This window comes from Protomyctophum bolini, assembly GCF_963924005.1.
Source record: "Protomyctophum bolini genome assembly, chromosome: 19".
Classification (NCBI taxonomy): domain Eukaryota; kingdom Metazoa; phylum Chordata; class Actinopteri; order Myctophiformes; family Myctophidae; genus Protomyctophum; species Protomyctophum bolini.
In genome coordinates this window covers 32,982,596-33,005,271 of record NC_137880.1, presented here as the reverse complement: position 1 = coordinate 33,005,271, position 22,676 = coordinate 32,982,596, and the positions used below count along the sequence as shown (strand labels likewise).

General features: G+C 44.0%; 1 protein-coding gene across 4 annotated transcripts in view; it reads left to right on the top strand.

Moving 5' to 3' along the window:
• The window catches only part of cep128 (centrosomal protein 128), a 64,974-nt gene extending 43,007 nt beyond the window's left edge, over nt 1–21,967 (top strand). For all 4 annotated transcript variants that reach the window (XM_080790174.1, XM_080790175.1, XM_080790172.1 and 1 more), the window contains 8 exons: nt 659–718; nt 4,000–4,261; nt 10,921–10,970; nt 12,549–12,572; nt 14,784–14,861; nt 18,551–18,664; nt 19,483–19,591; nt 20,900–21,967. In XM_080790174.1, coding sequence (XP_080646300.1) covers nt 659–718; nt 4,000–4,261; nt 10,921–10,970; nt 12,549–12,572; nt 14,784–14,861; nt 18,551–18,664; nt 19,483–19,591; nt 20,900–20,988 — 786 coding nt within the window. In that variant the 3' untranslated portion in view covers nt 20,989–21,967. The remainder of the gene's footprint in view (nt 1–658; nt 719–3,999; nt 4,262–10,920; nt 10,971–12,548; nt 12,573–14,783; nt 14,862–18,550; nt 18,665–19,482; nt 19,592–20,899) is intronic.
• Nucleotides 21,968–22,676: the final 709 nt, after the last annotated feature.

Below are 22,676 nucleotides of genomic sequence, written 5' to 3'. Positions count from 1 at the left end.
GCATGAATTTGTGTGGTGTGATTTAATATAGTGTGTATCTTTTTGTGTGCTTTTGTCTGGTCTGTGCGTGCGTGTCTGCGTGTGTGTGTCAGCAGCTGTGTCAGTATGAGTTGTCAGAAGTGGTTTGTGTTTCTGATGCTGACAGGACTGTCTAGGAAAGATGGTGACTAATACCTCAGCTCATTTGTGATGACACCCAACGTACGTGCGTGTGTGTGTGTGTGCGTGCATTTATTTTGTGCTAGTCTAATATACAGTGTGATTATTATTGCCATGGTGTGACTGTGTACCACAGGACGCACCACTGAAACCAATTAGGACTTTGATAGTGTATTATTGACTTATATCCATCGGCTTATATCTGTCACGCGTTGTCCCTCTTGAAGTCGTATGTGCTGTAAATACTACATGTATTGTATAGCAATCTGGGAACCCATTGGCAAAACAAAGGAAAAACAGCGCCCTCGTGAGTCAACAGTCTGTCTGGAGACACTGCATGTATAGTTTGTATACGTAATCATAATTGCACTCACTGGCAAACAATGCCCTATTTGACATTGTCTTTGTCAAACTGCTTTGTCTTCCCTAGTCTTAACCGAAGCCCAACCAACTTAAAACACAATCTATCTCCTCTCTCTTGTGTTTTCATATACTGTAGGCTATCTCGCAGAAACCTGGACTCGTGAAGGAACCCCCTTGCTGGCTAGCAGAAACCAAGGTATGACGACACTTAACATGTTGGTGGTTTGTGCCGCGACATTCTAAACTCTATACGACTTGTGCTTATAACCACGCCCCGCTTCTGTCGCCAACGCGAAAGTGCCTCTCGCCTTCCAACAACTGTGGACTAGACCTAAATATATAACTATGGGCTATAGACCGCGACGGAGGCCCGCCGTCTCAAGCGAACTTGAGCCACGTTAGACACCACCGAGTGAGCTAAAGCGAGTCCAATGTTGCGTAGCTCGACTGAGCCGACTCAGGGCCTTCGAGTTGCGAATAGTAAATCATGTGTGTTTGCCCAGACTGCCACTCAAAGTAGCATACTGGCAGTCGGGTCCTTGGGTCGGGTACCGTGCGTCCTTGTACAAGTGCACTGGCCAATCACAGCGCGTCCTTGCACAAGCCGCATAGAGTTTGGAATGATGGCGTTTGTGCCATTGTTGTGTGATTGATTGATTTGAGTGATTACTGGCCAGTCATCTTGTACCATAGCATACAGACCTCCGATTATTAACCACTTCAATCCTAGCATCCACATTTGGAACGCAATGCCTATTACAGAAAACATCAAAAGAATTTGGACTTTTGAATGATTTTTTTTTTTTAACACAGATACAGATTCGGGAGAGATCTCAATTCATTGGTGTAGGGTCTAGAACTGTGTGGAAACAACAAACTGCATTTCAGAATCAATGCAAAGACTGCAGGGCAGTCCTTCATATTGATGATTTATTCGGATCCCCATTAGCTTCCACTGCTACGGTCGCTAGTCTTCCTGGGGTCCACACAAAACATCACAACATAAAAACAACATCCAAACATGTAAAAACAACAACTGACACTTGTTTGTCTAAATCTAAGTTCAATTAAATTAGAATGCAATGTTAGCGAGACGATTATGAATTCATACAAAGCCCCAAAGCACGTAAAAGGCGTTCCTGGTGCCATGGGATTTCTTGAAAATCACGTTAATTAAGTCTCTGGCATCCAATTAGATAATTCTATATGTCCAGTGCTATAACTGCTGTTTGTAGATCTCCTATTTTTTAAATGTTTGAATTTTTTTATATTTTTTCGTATGGACTGTCCTCAAACCAGATACCCCCCCCCCCCCCCCCCCCCCCCAAAAAAAAAGATGCATGAAAAATTCAATGCCGATTTAAACACTCACATAAATATTTGATTGGCCAATATATCAGTCTGGCTCTCGTTGGTGGTCGTATTCATTGCCCTGGCCTATATACATAATGCAGTCGGCATAATAGTTCACTGAATTTTCAATGTATTGTCCCGTGTCTCCTCTTTTCTTAAAATTAAAATGAATAAAGGAATTAGGCTGGCCATCGTCCACGGATCTACGTGGCAATTTCCCACAAAAGAGCTCTCTATCTGTGCTGCGCTTCGGATAATGAAGTGGCTAGGAAGGAGGCGTTGGCATTAACCCATTCTGAACGGGAACCCCTTTTGGTGTTAGCATCATGTCATGCTTTAGCTATTGAAAAATAGCAGATCTACAAGCTCATAGCGCGCCACCGAGTGGCGCGCTACGAGCTTGTAGGTCTGCTATTTTTGAAAAATCGAAGAACGACTGAAATTTTTAGAATCTGATCTCGGGTCAGAATGGGTTAATCAGACCAGTGTGTGTCCGGTGGAAACCTCGTATGAATCTGATCTCAGGTCAGAATGGTTAAGCATCATCAGGGCAGCATGATGAATGCACTTGAATCACAGTGAAGGAGAGCAGCCTCCTATGATCACCCTGTAACCATGCCTAATTTATGCTTGTTTCTTACCTCGAATAGCCTTTTCAATTCATCCTTTAATTTGTCACATACAGCTCTGCGCCATTTCATCAGTCGTCTAAGGTCCGAATCGCCTTGAGAGTAGAATCGTCTCCTGCGTCTCTCCTTAAAGATGGAGTGCCTCGATTGGGCCTTTCGAGAAAACAAAATTACACAGGGAAGAAATATTTGAATATTCCAACCACACCTGGGGGTCTATTAGTAATTAGTAATGTTACCTCCAAAACAGAAAAAATACAAATATCACGGCACTCCCTCTGTAAAGCCTTAAGACCTGAAGCCGATTCTACAAATGTCTTCTATATCCTTATTGTGCCCGAAGGGCATATTTACTATGAAAACGTGCAATTCCCGTCTCTGATATCACTCAAAATCCCCATACATGGAAAGCCAGCCGTATATAATGACATCAATATGACATCTGATGTCATAGTAAATGCAATCTGATGTCGCAGATTTGAGTTTTTTTTAAATTTGATTTGAGTTTTTTTTAAAGTTCACTTAAGAAATGTTTCTTTGTTGTTTTGTTTTTGATCACTTACTGTAGATTATTTTCTCCCCAAGGCTTTTACGTGTGATCGCCCACTGCCAGACTGTCTTATTATAGGCTGCTAATTAGATTAATACTGTACAAGCGTTACAACTTAAGAGAGAATGAGAATAATGAAGGTGAGATGATTTCTGACTATCTGGGGAGTTTTATGCACATCAAATAATAACGATTATAAATATTATAATGATTGTTTGCCCTAGACTGATGACTATTAAATTCAAATTTCAACCTAAGAGAGAATGCACCCATAATTTAACATTGATAATGAAGGTCAGAATAATTCTGTCTGACAGTTACATTTTATGCAAATCAAACATAATTACCGTATGTTGTTTTATTTCGATCAGAAAGGCTCTAAAGCATTGCAGAGGGCATCAGGTAATCTGCCCTGTAAACGGTTGACCTCCAAGGCAGATGAGAATGTCCTTGTTCTTCCTTGCATGCGTGTGGATGACTTAAGCAATATTTCACGAGAGGGTGTTCTTTATCGTCATTAATGCACGCCTGCGGTGCATCGCGGACATCGCAGAAGTGCATTAATGACAATAAATAACACCTTTGAGTTTAATATTGCAATTATACAACAGTTACCCTTAAAACTAAGATTTTTTTACGACCACAAATGTCCCAAGAAACCAGCTAGCCTAGCCGCCGAGTCTGCTGCACTGTGGGAGAAAAGCACTGCTGAATTATTTGTTTATATTAGGTGTTCCAATATCGAGATTTAAAGCACGGCTAGAAAGCCGTGCTTTAAATCCAATCGGATTGCTTCCTCAAAACGACCTGTTGTATAATTGACGTTTTACCTTCGCCAGGGTCTGGTTTCAGGTCAAGTTGGAAACGTATCAGAGAACATTTCGACATCTTCACACTCTTGTTTGCCTTTCTTCTCCCCCATATATAACCCCCCCCCCCCCCCAGACCAAGCTGCGCTGGCTGTGCGAGGAGGTGCGCGAGCGGGAGACGCGTGATCGCCGTCTGAGGAAGCAGCAGCAGCAGCAGACCAGGGATCAGCTGAAGGCCCTGAGAGAGAGCCGAGACTCAGAGCAGAGTATGCTGCTGCAGCAGACCAGGGATCAGCTGAAGGCCCTGCGAGAGAGCCGAGACTCAGAGCAGAGTGTGCTGCTGCAGCGCCTGGACAGGCAGGAGAAGCTGCTCCTCTCCCTCAGTGCAGACAAGAAAGGTACGTAGGTGACACGCACCAAAACTCATTTCTCCATATTTTAAACACATTCTGTGCCAAAATGTTTTAATCTGTTTATAGCAGCACAACCCTCCTGTGCCAGAACGTAATATTACGTTTTTATTTCAAAAATGTAAAGAAAAACTAGGTGTGGTTTTTTTTACGCTGTGTGCACAACTGCACACTGACGCTTATTATTTTTTTTATTTGTCCTTTTTCTCTGGCACCTGCACAACACTTTCTGTCCAACAGGTGCTAACTGTGTTTTGAGCTTGTCGATCTACTTTTTCTGTTACAGTTTTTGACATACTGTATGTTTATCTGTAGAGAGCACTAGAGCTTTTGTCCTAAAACCGAAATAGACAACTTTATTATAGGAATGAGCACACAGAATGTCAATAGAAGTTTAATAAAAAACGATAGAGGGTGAACGCGATAGATGGGGGGGAAAAAAGAAAAAGAGCGACTGTAACAGAGTCGGACAAAGACGGACATATGAGAAGTTGAGAGCTGCGATGAGGAGAGAAAGATGGACAGAAATGGAAGAGATAATTAGGGGGGGATCCTAGACAGGGAGTCGGGACAGAGAGCTGATGCACAACACAAGGGATGTGAGAGAAGGCAGACAGAGGCCACAGAAGATAATGGGAAAAAGGAGGCGGGTGAGCGAAAACGTCAAAATGGGCAGACTGAGAGAATGAGCCACCTGTCATCCATTATGCATGCTCGCTGCGCAGGCAGAGTGTTGCATCATACACCATGATGACACCGCCTCGACACGCCACATCGTAACCGCTTATTACGCCGCTCGGCTGAACACTTGATTCTGATTGGTCAATCACTGTATTCACATGCCGTGTGTTATTTCTGAGTAATGATGGACGGGCGCAGTGACAGCTCTGCCGTCTAATCAAAGGCTCGGAGCGCTCAGCTGGAGCGGTGCTGCTTGATGTTGTTTACGCCGCAAACAAACACGGCAGCCGTGTAAACAAACCCACCGTGTCATGTTCGGCTAAACGTTGCTCTCAAGAACGTTTTAGAAAACATGACTGACGGTCAGACGGGTGGGCCCCGCAAACACTTTAAAGTGTGGCCCTGACTGAGCCAGAATAGGTTGAGAATCCACACGGTGATTTTACTAGACGGGAGTTTCTGTCAAATCTCTGCTCTGAAGGAAGTCAAGGACTTCAAGTACTCCAGGGCTAATGGGTCGACTCAACGGAGTGAGATCTTAAAGTGAGAAAGGCACTTGCATGGAGGGCCCTGAACGTCATGGCCAGTGTACGGAGCCAGAAAATAGCAGCCAGCAGAATGAGACTAGCAACGCCACTGCCAAAAGACACCAAGAGCTGCCAGCCAGCAAACTAATGCTGTGGGAACCAACACACGGGCACCACCGGTCACGAGGACGTCCCACATTAACATATGTGGATGTACTCAAGAAAGACGCAGGAGAGCGAAAAGCACCAACGAGCTGGCCAGACGCGTCTTCTTAGCAGTAGGGTCCCCTTCCCACAGCTTTTCCTTTTGTCAATTATACAGAAAGGACCACAGCCTGTAAACTCTTGCACACCTCTGTGGTGCGTTGGCTTAGTTTTTTTTCCCACTGTTTTGTTTATTCAAGATTCAGGGTATACAGTAAATCAAATGACAGTATATGTGACACACCCATATGAAACATATAAAAGATAACAAAATGTTGTGAGTCCATACACAAAATATTGTGGTAGCATGAAATAAAAATAAGAAAATAAAATAAAAAGTTGCATAGTCCTATGCTAACATGGAAGCGACACTAATACAAACCACATAACCTGAATCAAGTTTTGAAACAAAAACAAGACAAACGTACGACAAGACAAGACAACATGGCATGGTCATTGGTCACCCAAAACATAATAGACGTGGTATTGCATCCACACATGGCTCCTAATAATAAATATACTGAACAACCCAGCTTCGTCGGGAATCTACAGTAGCATGCTCAGATCCAGGATTAAACTCATTCAATCTGGAATTGCTTGGAACTGCAAGTTATTTACTAGTGCGAGGAAGGGGCCCCTTCCTCAAATTTGTGTCCTCAAATTTGGATACAGAGCCTCTCAGGGTACATCTAATTTTTTCTAATTTAATAAAGTGGAGTACATCTCTAATCCAGTGAAGATGGGTTGGGGGAGCAGAGGACTTCCATTTCATCAGAATCAGACGCCTAGCTAAGAGAGTGGTAAAGGCCACCAAGTGAGCTTTGTATTTTGACAGGAATAGATCAGGGGGAGAGATTCCGAAAATAGCCGTCATTACATTTGGTTCAAATGGTACCCCAACACTACTCGACATAGTGTCAAAGATCTTAGTCCAATACCTACGTAAAGAAGGGCATGACCAAAACATATGTATATACGTGGCGGGGGCCGAACGACACCTATCACACAGGGGATCAATATCGCCATATATTTTGGATAACCTAACTTTAGTGAAATGCACACGATGGATAATTTTGCATTGGATTAGCCCATGCCTCGCACAAATGGAAGAAGAGTGGACAAGACGTATAAAATATCTTCCCAATCATCGTCTGAGATTTGCGTTGGCTTAGTTATGTACAGTATAGCAAGCAGTCGGGAACATGCAGTAATTTCCTCCCCAAGCAAAGATGCTAAAGAATTTAACAGTTTACTGTATACTTTCACTTTTTTTAGTTTACAGTTCCCCATGAAATCTGAATGACTGTCATTGATGTGCGGTTTACCATGTTCTTATCAATTTGCGAAATGAATTGCGTTTTCAAAACACTATTCATCTATGAGCAATTCTCTTTTGAAACTACTTGTCTATTCATCGCAGCAGTTAACCCATTCTGAACGGGAACCCATTTTGGTGTTAGCATCATGTTATGCTTTAGCTATTGAAAAATAGCAGATCTACAAGCTCATAGCGCGCCACCGAGTGGCGCGCTACGAGCTTGTAGGTCTGCTATTTTTGAAAAATCGAAGAACGACTGACATTTTTTAGAATCTGATCTCAGGTCAGAATGGGTTAATCAGACCCAGTGTGTGTCCAGTGGAAACCTCGTATGAATCTGATCTCAGGTCAGAATGGGTTAAGCTATTCATGCCCAAGGTCTCCTGGAACTTTCTGCAATAATAGAATCACCTCGCAGCGCCCGAGTGGAATTACTGGCACACCATATTTTCTTGCAGAACTAAAAGTATTGCATATTGGAAATACTCACGTAAAGTAGAAATACCTCAAAAGTACTACTTAATAGGCAGCTGGCCAGTAACTAAGAACATTTACTCTACTGCTGTACTTACAGTAAGTACAACTTTTTAGGTGCTTTTTTCGTTTATTTCCATTTCTCAATATACTAGTGCAATACTACTTGTATTAGCAGATTAACCCGCGTGGAGCTTGTAGATCTGCTATTTTCACAAAACACTTGTTTCTAAAATAGCATGTTAAAATAGCAAAAAAATCACATTCGCATTTTGAAATTGTCTTTATTGTGTATCGAGTACGTTCTACTTTTGGTACTTTAAGTACATTGTGACGCCAATAACTTTTGTACTTTTACTCGAGTAAAACACTGACTTTTACCTGTAACGGATCATTTCCACAATGTGGTATTGTTACTTTTACTTAAGTAATAAATGTGAGTATACGTCGTACCACTGATAACAGAGCATGGGCAGGCTCTGGCCTGCCGTCTGTAAGGTAGATTTAACCCGCTGGGCTGAAGGAGGACCATGTGACTGGTGATCAATGTTCAATCTTCAAGTGCAAATTGGCGGTTTGTGCGGCTTTCTGAGTATTCCTGATTTGCAACTTGCTCTCTGCTAGCTAACGTCTCGCACGCACACGCACGCACACACACACACACACACACACACACACACACACACACACACACACAAACTCTCTCTCTATCTCTCTCTCTCACTGGGAGTGCACAGGAGGAGATGGAGTCATCCACCGGTGATTGAATATCGAACTCGGTTAATAGTTTGAGAGAGAGAGACGAACGGAGCAGCAGTCACAGTAATCTATTGGCTGTTACAAGTTGGGGAGAGGCATTTAGATGGCCTTAGAGAGGACACTCTCTCTGTCGGGTCTCAGGTTGGGGAGAGGCATTTAGATGGATTCAGATAGGACACTCTCTCTGTCGGGTCTCAGCTGAGGAGAGGCATTTAGATGGCTTCAGATAGGACACTCTCTCTGTCGGGTCTCAGGTTGGGGAGAGGCATTTAGATGGCTTCAGAGAGGACACTCTCTCTGTCGGGTCTCAGCTGAGGAGAGGCATTTAGATGGCTTCAGATAGGACACTCTCTCTGTCGGGTCTCAGGTTGGGGAGAGGCATTTAGATGGATTCAGATAGGACACTCTCTCTGTCGGGTCTCAGGTTGGGGAGAGGCATTTAGATGGATTCAGATAGGACACTCTCTCTGTCGGGTCTCAGCTGAGGAGAGGCATTTAGATGGCTTCAGAGAGGACACTCTGTCGGGTCTCAGGTGAGGAGAGGCATTTAGATGGCTTCAGAGAGGACACTCTGTCGGGTCTCAGGTGAGGAGAGGCATTTAGATGGCTTCAGAGAGGACACTCTGTCGGGTCTCAGGTGAGGAGAGGCATTTAGATGGCTTCAGAGAGGACACTCTGTCGGGTCTCAGGTGAGGAGAGGCATTTAGATGGCTTCAGAGAGGACAGGTCTCAGGTGAGGAGAGGCATTTAGATGTCTTCAGAGAGGACACTCTCTCTGTCGGGTCTCAGCTGAGGAGAGGCATTTAGATGGCTTCAGAGAGGACAGGTCTCAGGTGAGGAGAGGCATTTAGATGGCTTCAGAGAGGACAGGTCTCAGGTGAGGAGAGGCATTTAGATGGCTTCAGAGAGGACAGGTCTCAGGTGAGGAGAGGCATTTAGATGGCTTCAGAGAGGACAGGTCTCAGGTGAGGAGAGGCATTTAGATGGCTTCAGAGAGGACAGGTCTCAGGTGAGGAGAGGCATTTAGATGGCTTCAGAGAGGACAGGTCTCAGGTGTGAGGCTTCGTCCTTCTAGGTTTTCAACCTTTTTCATGTCAAGGCCCCATTATGTAATCGGCATTTGAGCCACGGACCACCATTCGATGAGATTTAGCCTTGCAGACCCGCAAACTAAGGAATAAACTGTTATCGTTGGATAAGGTTTGTCCGGGCACAATTCCATATTGATGTTGATACCATAGGGCAAACAAATTGACCAAGATAACAATTATTTTACATTCTCTAATTGTATAGACTAAAATAAACTGGTAGAGTCCTGCTAAAGTTGTCTGGAATGACTAAATCCCCATTCATCTCCACATCCATCATGGCAGCTCCTGAAGCGCTGAAGTCCCGCCTGAAGTTAATATATCATGCAAACCACATGAGAATTTGAGTCTAGTGTAAAATGAAACCCGGAATTTTCCCATCATTTAGCTGTGGACCACCTGGAACCCCCTCAAGGACCACTGGTTGAAAGCCACTATTCTAGGGTGTTGTTCTCACCAGCCGTGTGACTAGACGTCAGTAGGCCCCCACGCAGACTGGTCAGTGGGTGACCAGACTAGACGTCAGTAGGCCCCCACGCAGACTGGTCAGTGGGTGACCAGACTAGACGTCAGTAGGCCCCCACGCAGGCTGGTCAGTGGGTTCCCCCCTTGCCTCTGGGCCCCCACGCGGCTGTGTGCCTCCCTTGCCTCTGGGCCCCCACGTGGCCGTGTGCCCCCCTGCCCCTGGGTCCCCACGCAGTTGGCGCTGTCTGCGTCGCGGTAGTTACGCCCCTGGTTCTCACTAAAACAGGAAAACGAAACAACGGCCAACCGGTACATGACACGGTTGGATGGACGCTTTCAGCTACGCATGAGTGCATCATCCCGGTACGCAAACCCACACCACTGTAATCCAATAACGGTTAATTGTAATCAGATAGTAGAAAATGGATCACGCTATAATGTGATGCGTATCTCGTTTAAAAGCAGCGTTAACAAGACATTATACTGATCAAACACTTTACCTTTAGTGCTGCACAACAAAGGGCTCTCAGCATATTCTGAAACCAGATGGTCACTTGCTTTTACCACTTTAATTGTTTGTTTTTACTGTTTTTGTGTGGACCCCAGGAAGTCTAATAATCACTTTGTGGAAGCTAATGGTATTGAAGAAAATACATTTTCTTTCTTCTTTAATAAAAGTAAATTACCAAGTATTCAAGTCTCTCTCTTTCCCCCTTCTTCTTCTTTTCTTATCGGGTTCTGTTTATCTACTTTTAGGACGTATTTATGCAGAAAATTCAAACTACACAGATCCTCTTTGAGTGGCTGACCCAGGTAGTATCAGTGATTTATCTGGGCATGTGCCTTTACAACAGGCAAGTGTATACTCTGTATAATACACTCTGTATAAACACGTGTGTTGCTAACTTGCTACTGTATAGCTACACACCACGTGTGTTGCTACCAGACAGTGGCCGGACCTAATGCCTCCCTGCTTGGCACTCAGCATCAATGGCTTGGATTGGGGGTCAAATCAACTAATGATTCCCGAGCTGCGGCTCACCGCTCCGAGAGATGGGTCAAATGCGGAGGACAAATTTCACTGCGGTAACGTTTGTGACTTAACGTGTACAACTACTTCTCTCGTTCCAGAGTTGCTGGAGAGAAGTCGCAGAAAGGAGGAGGAAGTGAGGATCCTTCAGGTCAGTGTTTTTACTCTGCTCTGCTCTCTATCCGTCCAAGGCGTCCATGCACCATTCATATACTGTTGCTGCCGGGCAGAAATCTTGTATCTCCATATTTCAACTTTTTTGGAGTTTCCCTAAATTAACAGCATATTTTCGTCTTTCAGTTTCACACAAGATTAGCGAAAAGAATCGGCCGATCTGCAAACTCACAACACTTTGCGTCTTTGCGTCTTTTGAGCTTGTAGATTGGCTATTTCATTCTATACTTTTGAAAGTGAATGTGGTTAATTATGTATGTGTGAGTAAGAAGCATGGACTCTTTATCGCCAACAACAGCAACAACGTAGAGTCCAGAGAGAACGATATAACAACGGATCATTTGGAACGCAGCCTATCTTTTCCATTTCCTGAGAAGCAACAGCTCTGCATGCTCATGCAAGGTTTCCAACCCGACAGCAACGATGTGTATGCTTAAAGTCCAGTAGATGTGTTAGAACCCAATATCCGCCTCTCTGCATACTCTCTGTCCTCCTGTGTTGTAAGCTCTGTGCAGTAGACCTTGGCCCAGCTAATAGTACAGCCTGAACATAATGTTTCTGCACACATTCTGTTCCCTCTGACCGCACTTGTTTAATTATGATTGGCTTTTGGGAGGGGTATATTTCAGTAATAGATTTTTAGATGTAGTACACTCTTGAAGATCGATGTTTTGTACAACTTCTGGCATATTCTGTGGACTGCTATACTTTTGCATAAAACGGCAGATCTCCAACGAAGATATTTAATGTAGAACAAAAACAGAATAGTCGCTAGTATAGAGCCCTGAGGGATTCCGGTCAACCAAGTATAGGGTTGTTAAGTGCTTAAAACCCTGCAACAACCTTACCTGTGTGTGAGTGTGAGAGTGTGTGTGTGAGACATTGGCAGGTTTAAGACGTTCTTTGTGTAAGTCCTCACAAGTATAGGAACGCAAACGTGTGTGTGTGTGTGTGTGTGTGTGTGTGTGTGTGCTGGCACCTGCCAGAACCGCTGTGCAATTAATCATGCTTTCTCCGAGCCAACCGAGCTTTTAATTGAGAACGATGAGGAGACGGAGAAGTGGGGAAACCAAGCACTGTGTGTAGGGAGAGAGTTCAGGATAAAAGGTAATCATCAACACACCTGGAGAGTGTGCACAACAGCAGGGAGAGTAGGGTGTGTGTGCGTGTGCGTGTGCATGTGCGTGCGTACCACTTACTTATGCATTTTAGGAATGAGAACATCACCGGAATAGGAGCTACATGAAAGGAAAGGGAGGGTTGTGTGTGTGTGTGTGTGTGTCTCTGTCCTGCTGTGTCTTTCTAATAACAAGCTTGACGCCTGGTGCAGTCTCTCCACAGCCCCTTCATTTCCTTCCCTTGTCAGCTATTTGTTGAAGTGCTATACCTCACACACACACACACACACACACACACACACACTCTGCTCATCACTGAGTAATCTCCTCACACTTAAAGTTGTCCCCCGCTCTATTATTCTTGCTGGTCTATGTAGGGCGCTCCGACTTAGCCTGAGCCCGTAACATTAACTCTGTGACATTCTGTGTCTCGACAGGATCGCATACTGGATCTGGAAATGGTGAGGTTCAACTGCTTTTTTTAATCACAGTTAATAACACCGGGATTAGACAAAATGTTAAGTACATTCTGGAGGAAGGTTTCTGGGAGGGCCCCACGGTTTATTAATTTTAATAACTGATGTTGACTCTTTGGCCCGCCGCTCCCGTCTCCGCGTGCCGTAGCGTCGTTACTTGTGCCGGTTCAGCGTGGCGCATGTTTGTTCATCAACCCATGTTGGCTTTCTGGAGGAGGGAGGCGGCGTGGGGCTATTGGCTCCCAAATGATTGCTTTAGCCCATTCAAACCGGGTAAGCATATACAGCAAAAAATAAATACCAGAAAACACTTAGGATTTAGAACAGTGGTTCTAAAAAATAGCAGATATACAAGCTCATAGCACGTCACTTCGTGCCGCTCTGCAGGCTTCTACATCAGCTATTTTTGTTTGAAAAATATTGTGCTTTTCTTTTACACAAATCTTCTCTTCTGGGGGTCCCTGGCACAAAACACTTTCCGATGGGAGGTCCGCGATATATAATTGTCTTGAGCAGTGGCTCAGGGGTAGAGTGGCCGGAACCGTGATGTTCCCAGTTCGATCCCGGGCTCTCCCAGAGTTAGTGTCGAAGTGTCCTTGAGCTGAGCCCCTACGTAATTGCTCCCGATGTGCAGGTTGGTGCCTTGCATGGTTTCCTCCGCCCTCAGTGTATGAATGAATGGGTGAATGTAATGCACAATCTATGTAAAGCGCTTTGGATAAAAGCGCTTATATAAATGCACCATTTACAATTTTGCCGTTCTGAGAACTACTGATTTTAGAGGGCCTTTGTAGAAGGTCTAAACGGGTTAGTCAAGGCTCAGAGGAGCGTTTAATCATCATATATCTCCCTGAACTAAAAAAGGCCACCGCTGACCGGGCACTATCCCATGTTTACCGCCGGTCCCATATTGACTTCCTACCGCACCTCAAAATGTAAAGGCCCGTTGCGTTGGCCTGGCGTTTCTTAATTAGCTATTAGATGTCATGCCATTAAGAGAAGAGACAGCGCGCCGTTAATTAAGACTATTGAAAGCGCATATTGACCCTGAGCACTATTTACAGTCATTCACACACCAAAACAAAAGGAGCTGTCCAGCATATCTTTTGTCCGTCCATCACGTTTACGCGGCACACGCTCAGCCTTGTCTTGTCTTAATTAGCTTGTTGTGGTGGAAAGAGGGTCAGGACCGCCGTTAATTCAAATGGTTTCTGCTTACCCTCCTCTTCCTGTCCTATACCAGGCTTCATCCATCAGGGTTTTATTCATGCATGTCAGACATCGATCATCAGAGCGATCAGCCGGCCTAATGCCTCCATTTGTCAGTTTTTTTATGTTGAAATAGTGTGAAAGGGAAAAGAGAGTCAGACTGGACTGCATGGAGAGGTGTAGGACGTGTTCCCAAAGCAGGGTTCCTTGGGGAGGGTACCTGGGGGAGGGTACCTTGGGGAGGGTACCTGGGGTTCATTTGATATAGCTCTGTTTAAGCCATTTAGGCCTCGAAATTTAAAAAAAAAAGTATTCTGAAAGAATATATATATTCAAAGATTTGTGCCGTATTTTCACTATTTAAAAGAAATAGCAGACCTACAAGCTCGTAGCGCGCCACTCGGTGGCGGGCTATGAGCTTGTAGATCTGCTATAGTTAAAACAAAAGGGGCTCCCATCTAGAATGGGTTAACACAATGCTGTACCGTACCCCCTGCAACTGTACATCATTTACCTATTTTTCTTCTTAAATTGTTTTTATTACAGTATGTTTTGAGTTTTGACACTTGCTTTGGCAATGTGAACGTACGTTTTCTAATGCCAAAAAAAGCTCCTTTAGATATAATTGAATTGGGTCCCAAGAAAAAAATTGTTAATATAGCGTCACAATCATTTTAATTTTGTTTGGCTTTTCATTTGTGCAAATCTTTCAAATTATATGTATAATTTTTAAGTGAACATTTTAAACTAATATCTTTGCATACTGTATGTTTTTTCTGATGGGAATGTCAATTCAGGGGTCCTTGACATGACAAAGTTTGAGAATCACTGGTGTAGAAACTTAAGCCCCTATAACAAAACCTTATGGTGGTCTGCGCGTGTGTATGTCTTTGTGTGTGTGTGTGTGTGTGTGTGTGTGTGTGTGTGTGTGTGTGTGTGTGTGTGTGTGTGTGTGTGTGTGTGTGCGTGTGCATGTGTGTGTCCCAGAGCACCAGATTAGCCCTGGACCACCTGGAGTCGGTTCCTGAGAAACTGTGTCTGATGGAGGATTTTAAGGACCTGGAGGTAAGCTTCCTCCTCATAGACTCAACCTTTTGATATTTTACAGTCACCGTTGTGCCTGCGTGAGGCCCAGCAAGCTATACGGTATCTCCTTCTTTGAGAATGTCAGTAAACAAATTACAAAAGTAGTACAGTACGCATGCTGCATAATCTCCCTGTGACATTTGGCGGAATGCTTCCGTCCAAAGTGAACACATTACCATGAGTTCACTTTAATGCCTGATTTATACAGTATGCGGCTTCGCACGGTTGCACACGAAAACTATTTAAGCTCACAACACCATGTAATGTGTAAATCAGGTTTAACCCATTTTAGGTGGGAACCCCTTTTGGTGTTTTAAGCATTATGTTGAAAAATAGCAGATCTACAAGCTCATATAGCGCGGTGCCGCGCTACGAACTTGTAGGTCTGCTATTTTAGAAAAATCGTGAAAATGTGGCCCAAATGTTTGAATATATTCTTTCAGAGCGAACTTTTTTAACTCAAATCTTTGCTTCTGGGGGGTCTCTTCCTGGAACATCATATTTTCAGATGAGTGTCGGCGGCCAAATACATACATTTTTGGGGGTCCTTGACGTGAAAATGTTTGAGAACGACACATGGATTTTTCATAAAACTGTCAGGATTTAGAAGACATTTGTATAATCGTCCTCAGGTCTAAATGGGTTACTACCTTGGGTGCATATATATATTTTTTGTGCATATATTATACAGTAATCTCACTGGAAATGTGCTGCAGGAACACTCAGAGGGACATTTCTTTTTACTGTGAAAGGATTTGAATATCATAAATCTAAAATCGTTAAAGTAAGTATATCTGTAATGTTAGGATTGACAATGAGAAGAGTCAGGAAACACTACATTAATTATAATCCAAGTGAAAAGGTTTGAATTTAATAGCCACTGAATACATCACTGTCACTAAGCTGTGACAGTTCTTCTTCTCACAGACATTTTATTCTGATATATTTGATTATGTACTTGTACTGTCTTCTGATTATAGAGCTAATTGTGTTATCTTTCCTTTTGCAGATCTGCTCTGTTTGTTTCATTCAAATCATAGCTAATCCGCAGTTCTCGACATTTTGATTCAGGTCACGTCCTCCACACTAATACGTTTCTATTTGGAAACCGTGACTAAATCGTGCATTGTTCTTTGATAACAGCACTGCTCGTCATGGAATTCCCTTACTTAAAATTCTGTTTGTGTTTTGTAATTTTTATCAAAGAATATAATAATTAGAATGAAACATATATAGTAAACTTACTGCGTACCTTGACGGGGTTCCAAAAGGACCCTTAACGGGTCTGTAGCTCTGAGAGTGTACAGCCCTCATTTATCAACACAGCGTACGCCCAGAAATGGGTGTAAAAAATGATGCATTCATTCATCAATCACTCCATAAACGTTGATTATGACTGCCTTGCCAGGCTATCTCTCATTAACGTGGCATCACTCACTCACAGCAGTCGGGGATCACCTACCCTACATGACTTCTATAACGTGCACTAATGGGTAAAATGAATATACGATAGTCTGTAGCCTACAAATGTATTCCATTCATGGCGATTTTAACTGATGTGTGTGTGATTCATGTAGCCTACTCATAGACTGTAAAAAATATGGACAAAGCGTTCCCCGGGTCTAACATGAACGTAAAATGAAGCCTGTCAGTCCTTGAATTGTAAATCACCATCTTTCTAGATCCGTTTGGGCCCAGCTGGCCATTGGCTGGCCCAGACAACGAGGCGGGACTTCCCCCCTTCTTCTCCGTTGGTTTTTATTTTGACTCGAGTGGGTGGGGAATCCCAATCATAGACTGTAACGGTAGCCACGCCCCTCAGAACATACGCGACTTTATGGTCATACATGGGACCATAATTTTCCAAAAAGAATATTATGACATTAGAAATGAGACTTTAAACTAGTGACTGGAAGCAGAAAGTATTCATGACCATGTTTATTAAGGTAATACAGTCTAGGTGAAGTTGGGCCCAAATACATGGACTTCTATGGGGCTATGGTTTTTTTTGGGCCCAATGACAGCGCCACAACAGACATATGAACTTTCAGGAAATCCCGATTTCCTTGGGGCTTCACAGAATATCTGTCTGACTGCCCCCCTGAGCCTACTCCTACTTGACAAAGATGACAAAGGTTGCAATTGTAGCCTCATGGAATAATCCTACCGGCGTTTCTTTCCAGTGTGCCAAAATGCACACTTGCATAGGTGCGTGCGTGCGTGGACATGACAGGCAAGCGAGATATGAGGGGAACCTCTTTTAGATGAGAGGGGAACCTCTTTTCTTATTGGATTTCAACATGTTTGTTTTGTCGGATTCTGGTTGTCGTAAAATCGGGGCGTTTGGAGAACATCGAAAGGCGTGTTAAAGGCGTGTTATTTCAATGACGGTCGGTTTCAACCATGACATTTTATCAAAGACGCGACCAACTTTACACCAGGATTTTTGGGTCTGTGACGGTTAACTCTCGTCCGTGGAATAAAACGGGTTATGAAAACGGGTTGAAGACTACTGGTGTCTTGCTGTCTTTGTCTTCCCATCTTCCCCAGCTCGTTTAGTTAAACGAAATACCTTTTTCGGGTGAATTACAAATTTCCGGATGAGGGACGTGTATTGTGTATTTCAAACCCAGAGGGTCACGTCTATGTTGTGGTCTCTCTCCTCAGGAGTCCCAGCGACAGAGGTCAAACCCCGGGGGTCACGTCTATGTTGTGGTCTCTCTCCTCAGGAGTCCCAGCGACAGAGGTCAAACCCCGGGGGTCACGTCTATGTTGTGGTTCTCTCTCCTCAGGAGTCCCAGCGACAGAGGTCAAACCCCGGGGGTCACGTCTATGTTGTGGTCTCTCTCCTCAGGAGTCCCAGCGACAGAGGTCAAACCCCGTGGGTCACGTCTATGTTGTGGTCTCTCTCCTCAGGAGTCCCAGCGACAGAGGTCAAACCCCGTGGGTCACGTCTATGTTGTGGTCTCTCTCCTCAGGAGTCCCAGCGACAGAGGTCAAACCCCGGGGGTCACGTCTATGTTGTGGTCTCTCTCCTCAGGAGTCCCAGCGACAGAGCGAACCCTGTGGGTCACGTCTATGTTGTGGTCTCTCTCCTCAGGAGTCAAACCCTGGGGGTCACCTCTATGTTGTGGTCTCTCTCCTCAGGAGTCAAACCCTGGGGGTCACCTCTATGTTGTGGTCTCTCTCCTCAGGAGTCAAACCCTGGGGGTCACCTCTATGTTGTGGTCTCTCTCCTCAGGAGTCAAACCCCGGGGGTCACCTCTATGTTGTGGTTCTCTCTCCTCAGGAGTCAAACCCTGGGGGTCACCTCTATGTTGTGGTTCTCTCTCCTCAGGAGTCAAACCCTGGGGGTCACCTCTATGTTGTGGTCTCTCTCCTCAGGAGTCAAACCCCGGGGGTCACCTCTATGTTGTGGTTCTCTCTCCTCAGGAGTCAAACCCCGGGGGTCACCTCTATGTTGTGGTTCTCTCTCCTCAGGAGTCAAACCCCGGGGGTCACCTCTATGTTGTGGTCTCTCTCCTCAGGAGTCAAACCCCGGGGGTCACCTCTATGTTGTGGTCTCTCTCCTCAGGAGTCAAACCCCGGGGGTCACCTCTATGTTGTGGTCTCTCTCCTCAGGAGTCAAACCCCGGGGGTCACCTCTATGTTGTGGTCTCTCTCCTCAGGAGTCCCAGCGACAGAGGGAGCTGGTGCAGCAGCGCTACGCCAAATACAAAGAGATCGTCTGCGACCTGCAGCATCAGCTGGACGAGTCCAAACGCAAGATGCAAGAGTACAGAGTATGCCACATTTAATGACATCACACACATGCACACGCGCACACACACACACACACACACACACACGAGCGAGCGATAAGCAGTGATGGCATTAGCGTAATGGCTCCCGCCCACACAGCGTTTGTTTAAGGAAAACGGATGGACGGAATGTCTTTATGAGGCCTCTCGTCTTGATCACTTTCAGCAATGCTTGTTTCTTTTTTTTAATTTATTTTCTGCAACACTAATGTCCGTATACCCCGTCAGCAAAGACGGTCCTGAACACTAACGGTTTTCTCTCGTCTCAGAGTTGGCTCAACAACTCGTATCAACAGGGGGTTTCCTGCACTACCTCTGAACTGAAGAAACGGAAACCTCTTTCTGAGGCCTCTTTTAAGAAACAATTGAAAACGTACATGTTCAGACAGGCTTTTGGTCACATATAACACTTTACTTTCTACTGTTTGTGTTTTTATCTGTGTGTTCTTATTGTCCTTTTTGATGCTATGTTTTCACTGTTTACTCTGTGATAATGGCTGCCTGCTGTTGTTATAGTTGTTTTACTTTTGTATTATTGTAAAGCACCCTGTGCACTCGTGCTGAGAAGGGTGCTATATAAATAAAGGTCATTCATTCATTCATTATGTCCAAAACTGTTACTTTTTGGGATTCAAATTCAGAAGTAGCAGATCCGCAAGTGCAAAACGCGGCGCAAAGCACAAAAAGTTAGAATATGGAGATAAGAGCATTTCTGCCCCAAACGCGGTGCCATTATTCAGTCTGTCTGGGTGAGTTTTAGGTGAAGTACAGTTGAGTGTTTGTTCTCCTGCTCCCTCCAGGATGAGAAGCTGGACGCCACGTCCAGAAGCCTGAGACTGGCTGCCCTCAGCTCCTCCCTCAAAGGGCCCGGCGCCTTCCTCAGCCCCTCGCACAGATCACACGCACTGTGTGAGTACAGTACACAGTACAGCTGTGTGGAGGCATGTTTGGTAACCGTTTTCAACCTGCCGTATCTCTATTTTTGGGGCTCATCGTTCTAGGCAACGACAAAAAAAAACCTTGCAAAGAATTGCTGAACTTACAAGGTGTCGCACTGTGACACGTTGTGAGCACAAATAGCAACGATGTGCTGCGCGGTGCCAGAATAAGTATTTTCACATAAAGGGAATTTGCCAACGTGCATTTGCTCTCAGACTCTCAGATAACAAATTATTTTCAGCCAGATAAAACAAAAGTATTAAATATAGTGAATGAATATAGCGTTTTTCAGTCACAGCAGCAAGATACCGAAAAATAAAAAGTAAATTAGATGCAAAAAGAAAAAAGAAACGGACAACGGACATATAACAATAATATTGCTTGGTGTAATTGTATAGTATTATTAGATATTGCACATATTGCATTATTGTCCATGTGTACATTACACTTGGTACGTGCTGCAGGGGGTTGCAGCAACATCTTTCAACTTGGCATCCCTATTTTAGGGAAAGTTGTGAGCTTGTAGATCAGCTATTTCTTTTATATCCTTTTTTTTAAATGGGGTTTTAAGTGGTTAACTTGTTCCAAGCAACCGAGTACTTTCTATGGGGTGTGTATCTGTGGCAGTGAATCAAACATGTTGTACAACCTTTCTATTTCTTTCTTTCTTCTGTCTGTCTCTGTCTCTCCTGTTTTTTATGTTTTGTTTTAAAGGGACACTTCACCCTTTTTGCAAAAAAATATATGTTAATGACGTTTAGAAGCTTTAGAACACATTCCTGGGGGTCTTTATGTGTGTAATATGTGGTTTTAGATATTTTAGATTGTAGCAGTGAGCCTGTTGTCTCTGATGTCATGGACACTGGGCTCACTTCCTTCCTGGACTACATGTTGTCTCAGTAAGACAGCTCTCCCCCCTATCCACAAGGAGGAGCAGTGCACCAAATAATTATGGGAATTGTAGTCCAGGAAGGTAGTGAGACCAGTGTCCATGACATCAGAGACAACAGGCTCACTGCTACAATCTAAAATATCTAAAACCACATATTACACACATAAATACCCCCAGGAAAGTGATCTAAAGCTTCTAAACGTCATTAACATATATTTTTTTGCAAAAAGGGTGAAGTGTCCCTTTAACGTTTTGTTGTTCTCTGCCTTTCTGTTCTATTTTGTTTCTTGCCATTTTGTCGGGTTCAATATGTTCAATACTCTCTCTCTCTCTCTCTCTCTCTCTGTCTCTCTCTCTCTCTCTCTCTCTCTCTCTCTCTCTCTCAGCTCCGCAGAAGTGTCCGTCCAGCTCCGACGTGGACGTCTCCACTGTGAACGGGGCCATGACTCCCTCGGAGCGCCTCAGCCTCAAGTGAAGCCATTTGCAGTGTAAGCCTTATGGTGCTCTCAGCTAGACTGAACTCTACCTGTGCTTTATTTGTCCAAGGCAAAAACGCAGGCCTTGCAACCCTTCTCCACTACCTCAACAAGGCAAGCATTGAAGGTGCTACAGCGCAAAAGGGCTTGGCCTACAGGTGTCCAACGAGCACTAATAAAGCCTGCTTTAGTTACGCTTATGCTGTTACGCGTTGGGGGCTGTTTTCGGTGTGCGACACCCCCGCGCACAAATACGCTTAAATCAAGCCTAACTTCCAGCGACACTTTTAAGTAGTGCTGCACAATGAATCGAAAAAAAGATCGAGATTTACACTTACGTATGCAATCTCATTTTGTGAAGAATCGTGAAGGATCGTGAAGAATCGTGTAGCACTAGTTGGCTGTCCAATACATTTTAGTTATTATACTATTTATTACAAATAAATGAATGTATTTATTAACAAATTGGGTTTGACCTTAAACGTTACTCCATGTGAAAGCCAAAATAGTAGCAATAGGGCTTTTTTTATTTCATTAATAGTTACAGTAAGCCACTCCAAAAGTATGTTTTAGTGTACTATTCAACTGGTGCATATGATATTAGCACGCCAATGTATTTGCTGAATTGATTTAATGGAATTGCAGCTATGCTACAACTTTACATGAGTTTACTACTGTATGGTGCCTTTTGAACTTATACCCAATGCATACATTTTTAACACTGTGTAGGCCTACATGTCATGATATCATTTATTTTAGTTTTAGTTTTTTTTTAACGTTTTCCACATTTATAGTTTTGTTTATTTTTTTATCATGTTTTTTCATCATTTATACTGTGAGTGAATAATGTGTGCTTAACACAACATGTATTTGTAAAAAAAAATCTATATATTACCAAGCACAAACATATCTTTTTTATGAAATCTAGAGAAAATATATGCACTACAAAATAAATGCAGCAAAATGTGTGTTTTACAAGTATGTTTGTCCCGTTCTTTTCAAAGAGGACGGTTTGCTGTGGACTACGCATTAGTCCGACATCCCCTTAGTCTGACATACAGTGTGTGGCTGGTTAAGACTCACCCGTGGCTTCCGCGTGCGGTTATGGTTAGCGCCGGTAGGGTTAGTATTGAGTAACCTGCTGGAAGGTAATCGGTTACTTAACACGGAGCCCGCCAGAACCGTAGTAACCGTAGGATTAAACGTTTTCCAGGGTTTATACCGTATTCTTTAATCCATGTTTTGATCCGATCGAATCGTTAGCTGCCGCTCGTTAGCATAACCGTCAAAGTGGGAAAGTGGCCGCGGCCATTTGGAAGATGCGCGCGCATCCACTTGCACTCTATGTGCTGCTTTCAATGGCCTGTATCTCCAAATCGGCACAATGAATGTCGTTTCTGGTGAAAACAAGGTTTTTCAACGGCCGACAGCAGGAGGCGCTGTGATACGCACGGTCTGGTTTTTTCACCACCGACCGAGAGAACAACAACCGGTCAAGACACCGCACACAGCATTTTCATTTGTCTCTTCAAAATAAGGGTTGAGCGCGATAAAACATTGGCAATGTGCAATAGATAGATCAATTAATCCTGGCGGTCAAACGGTTTAAGGTCTATTCCCTGAGGCCACAGTCACACCACACTTTTATTCTACTTATGAGGGCTACGGTTAGGACCAATGCATTTAT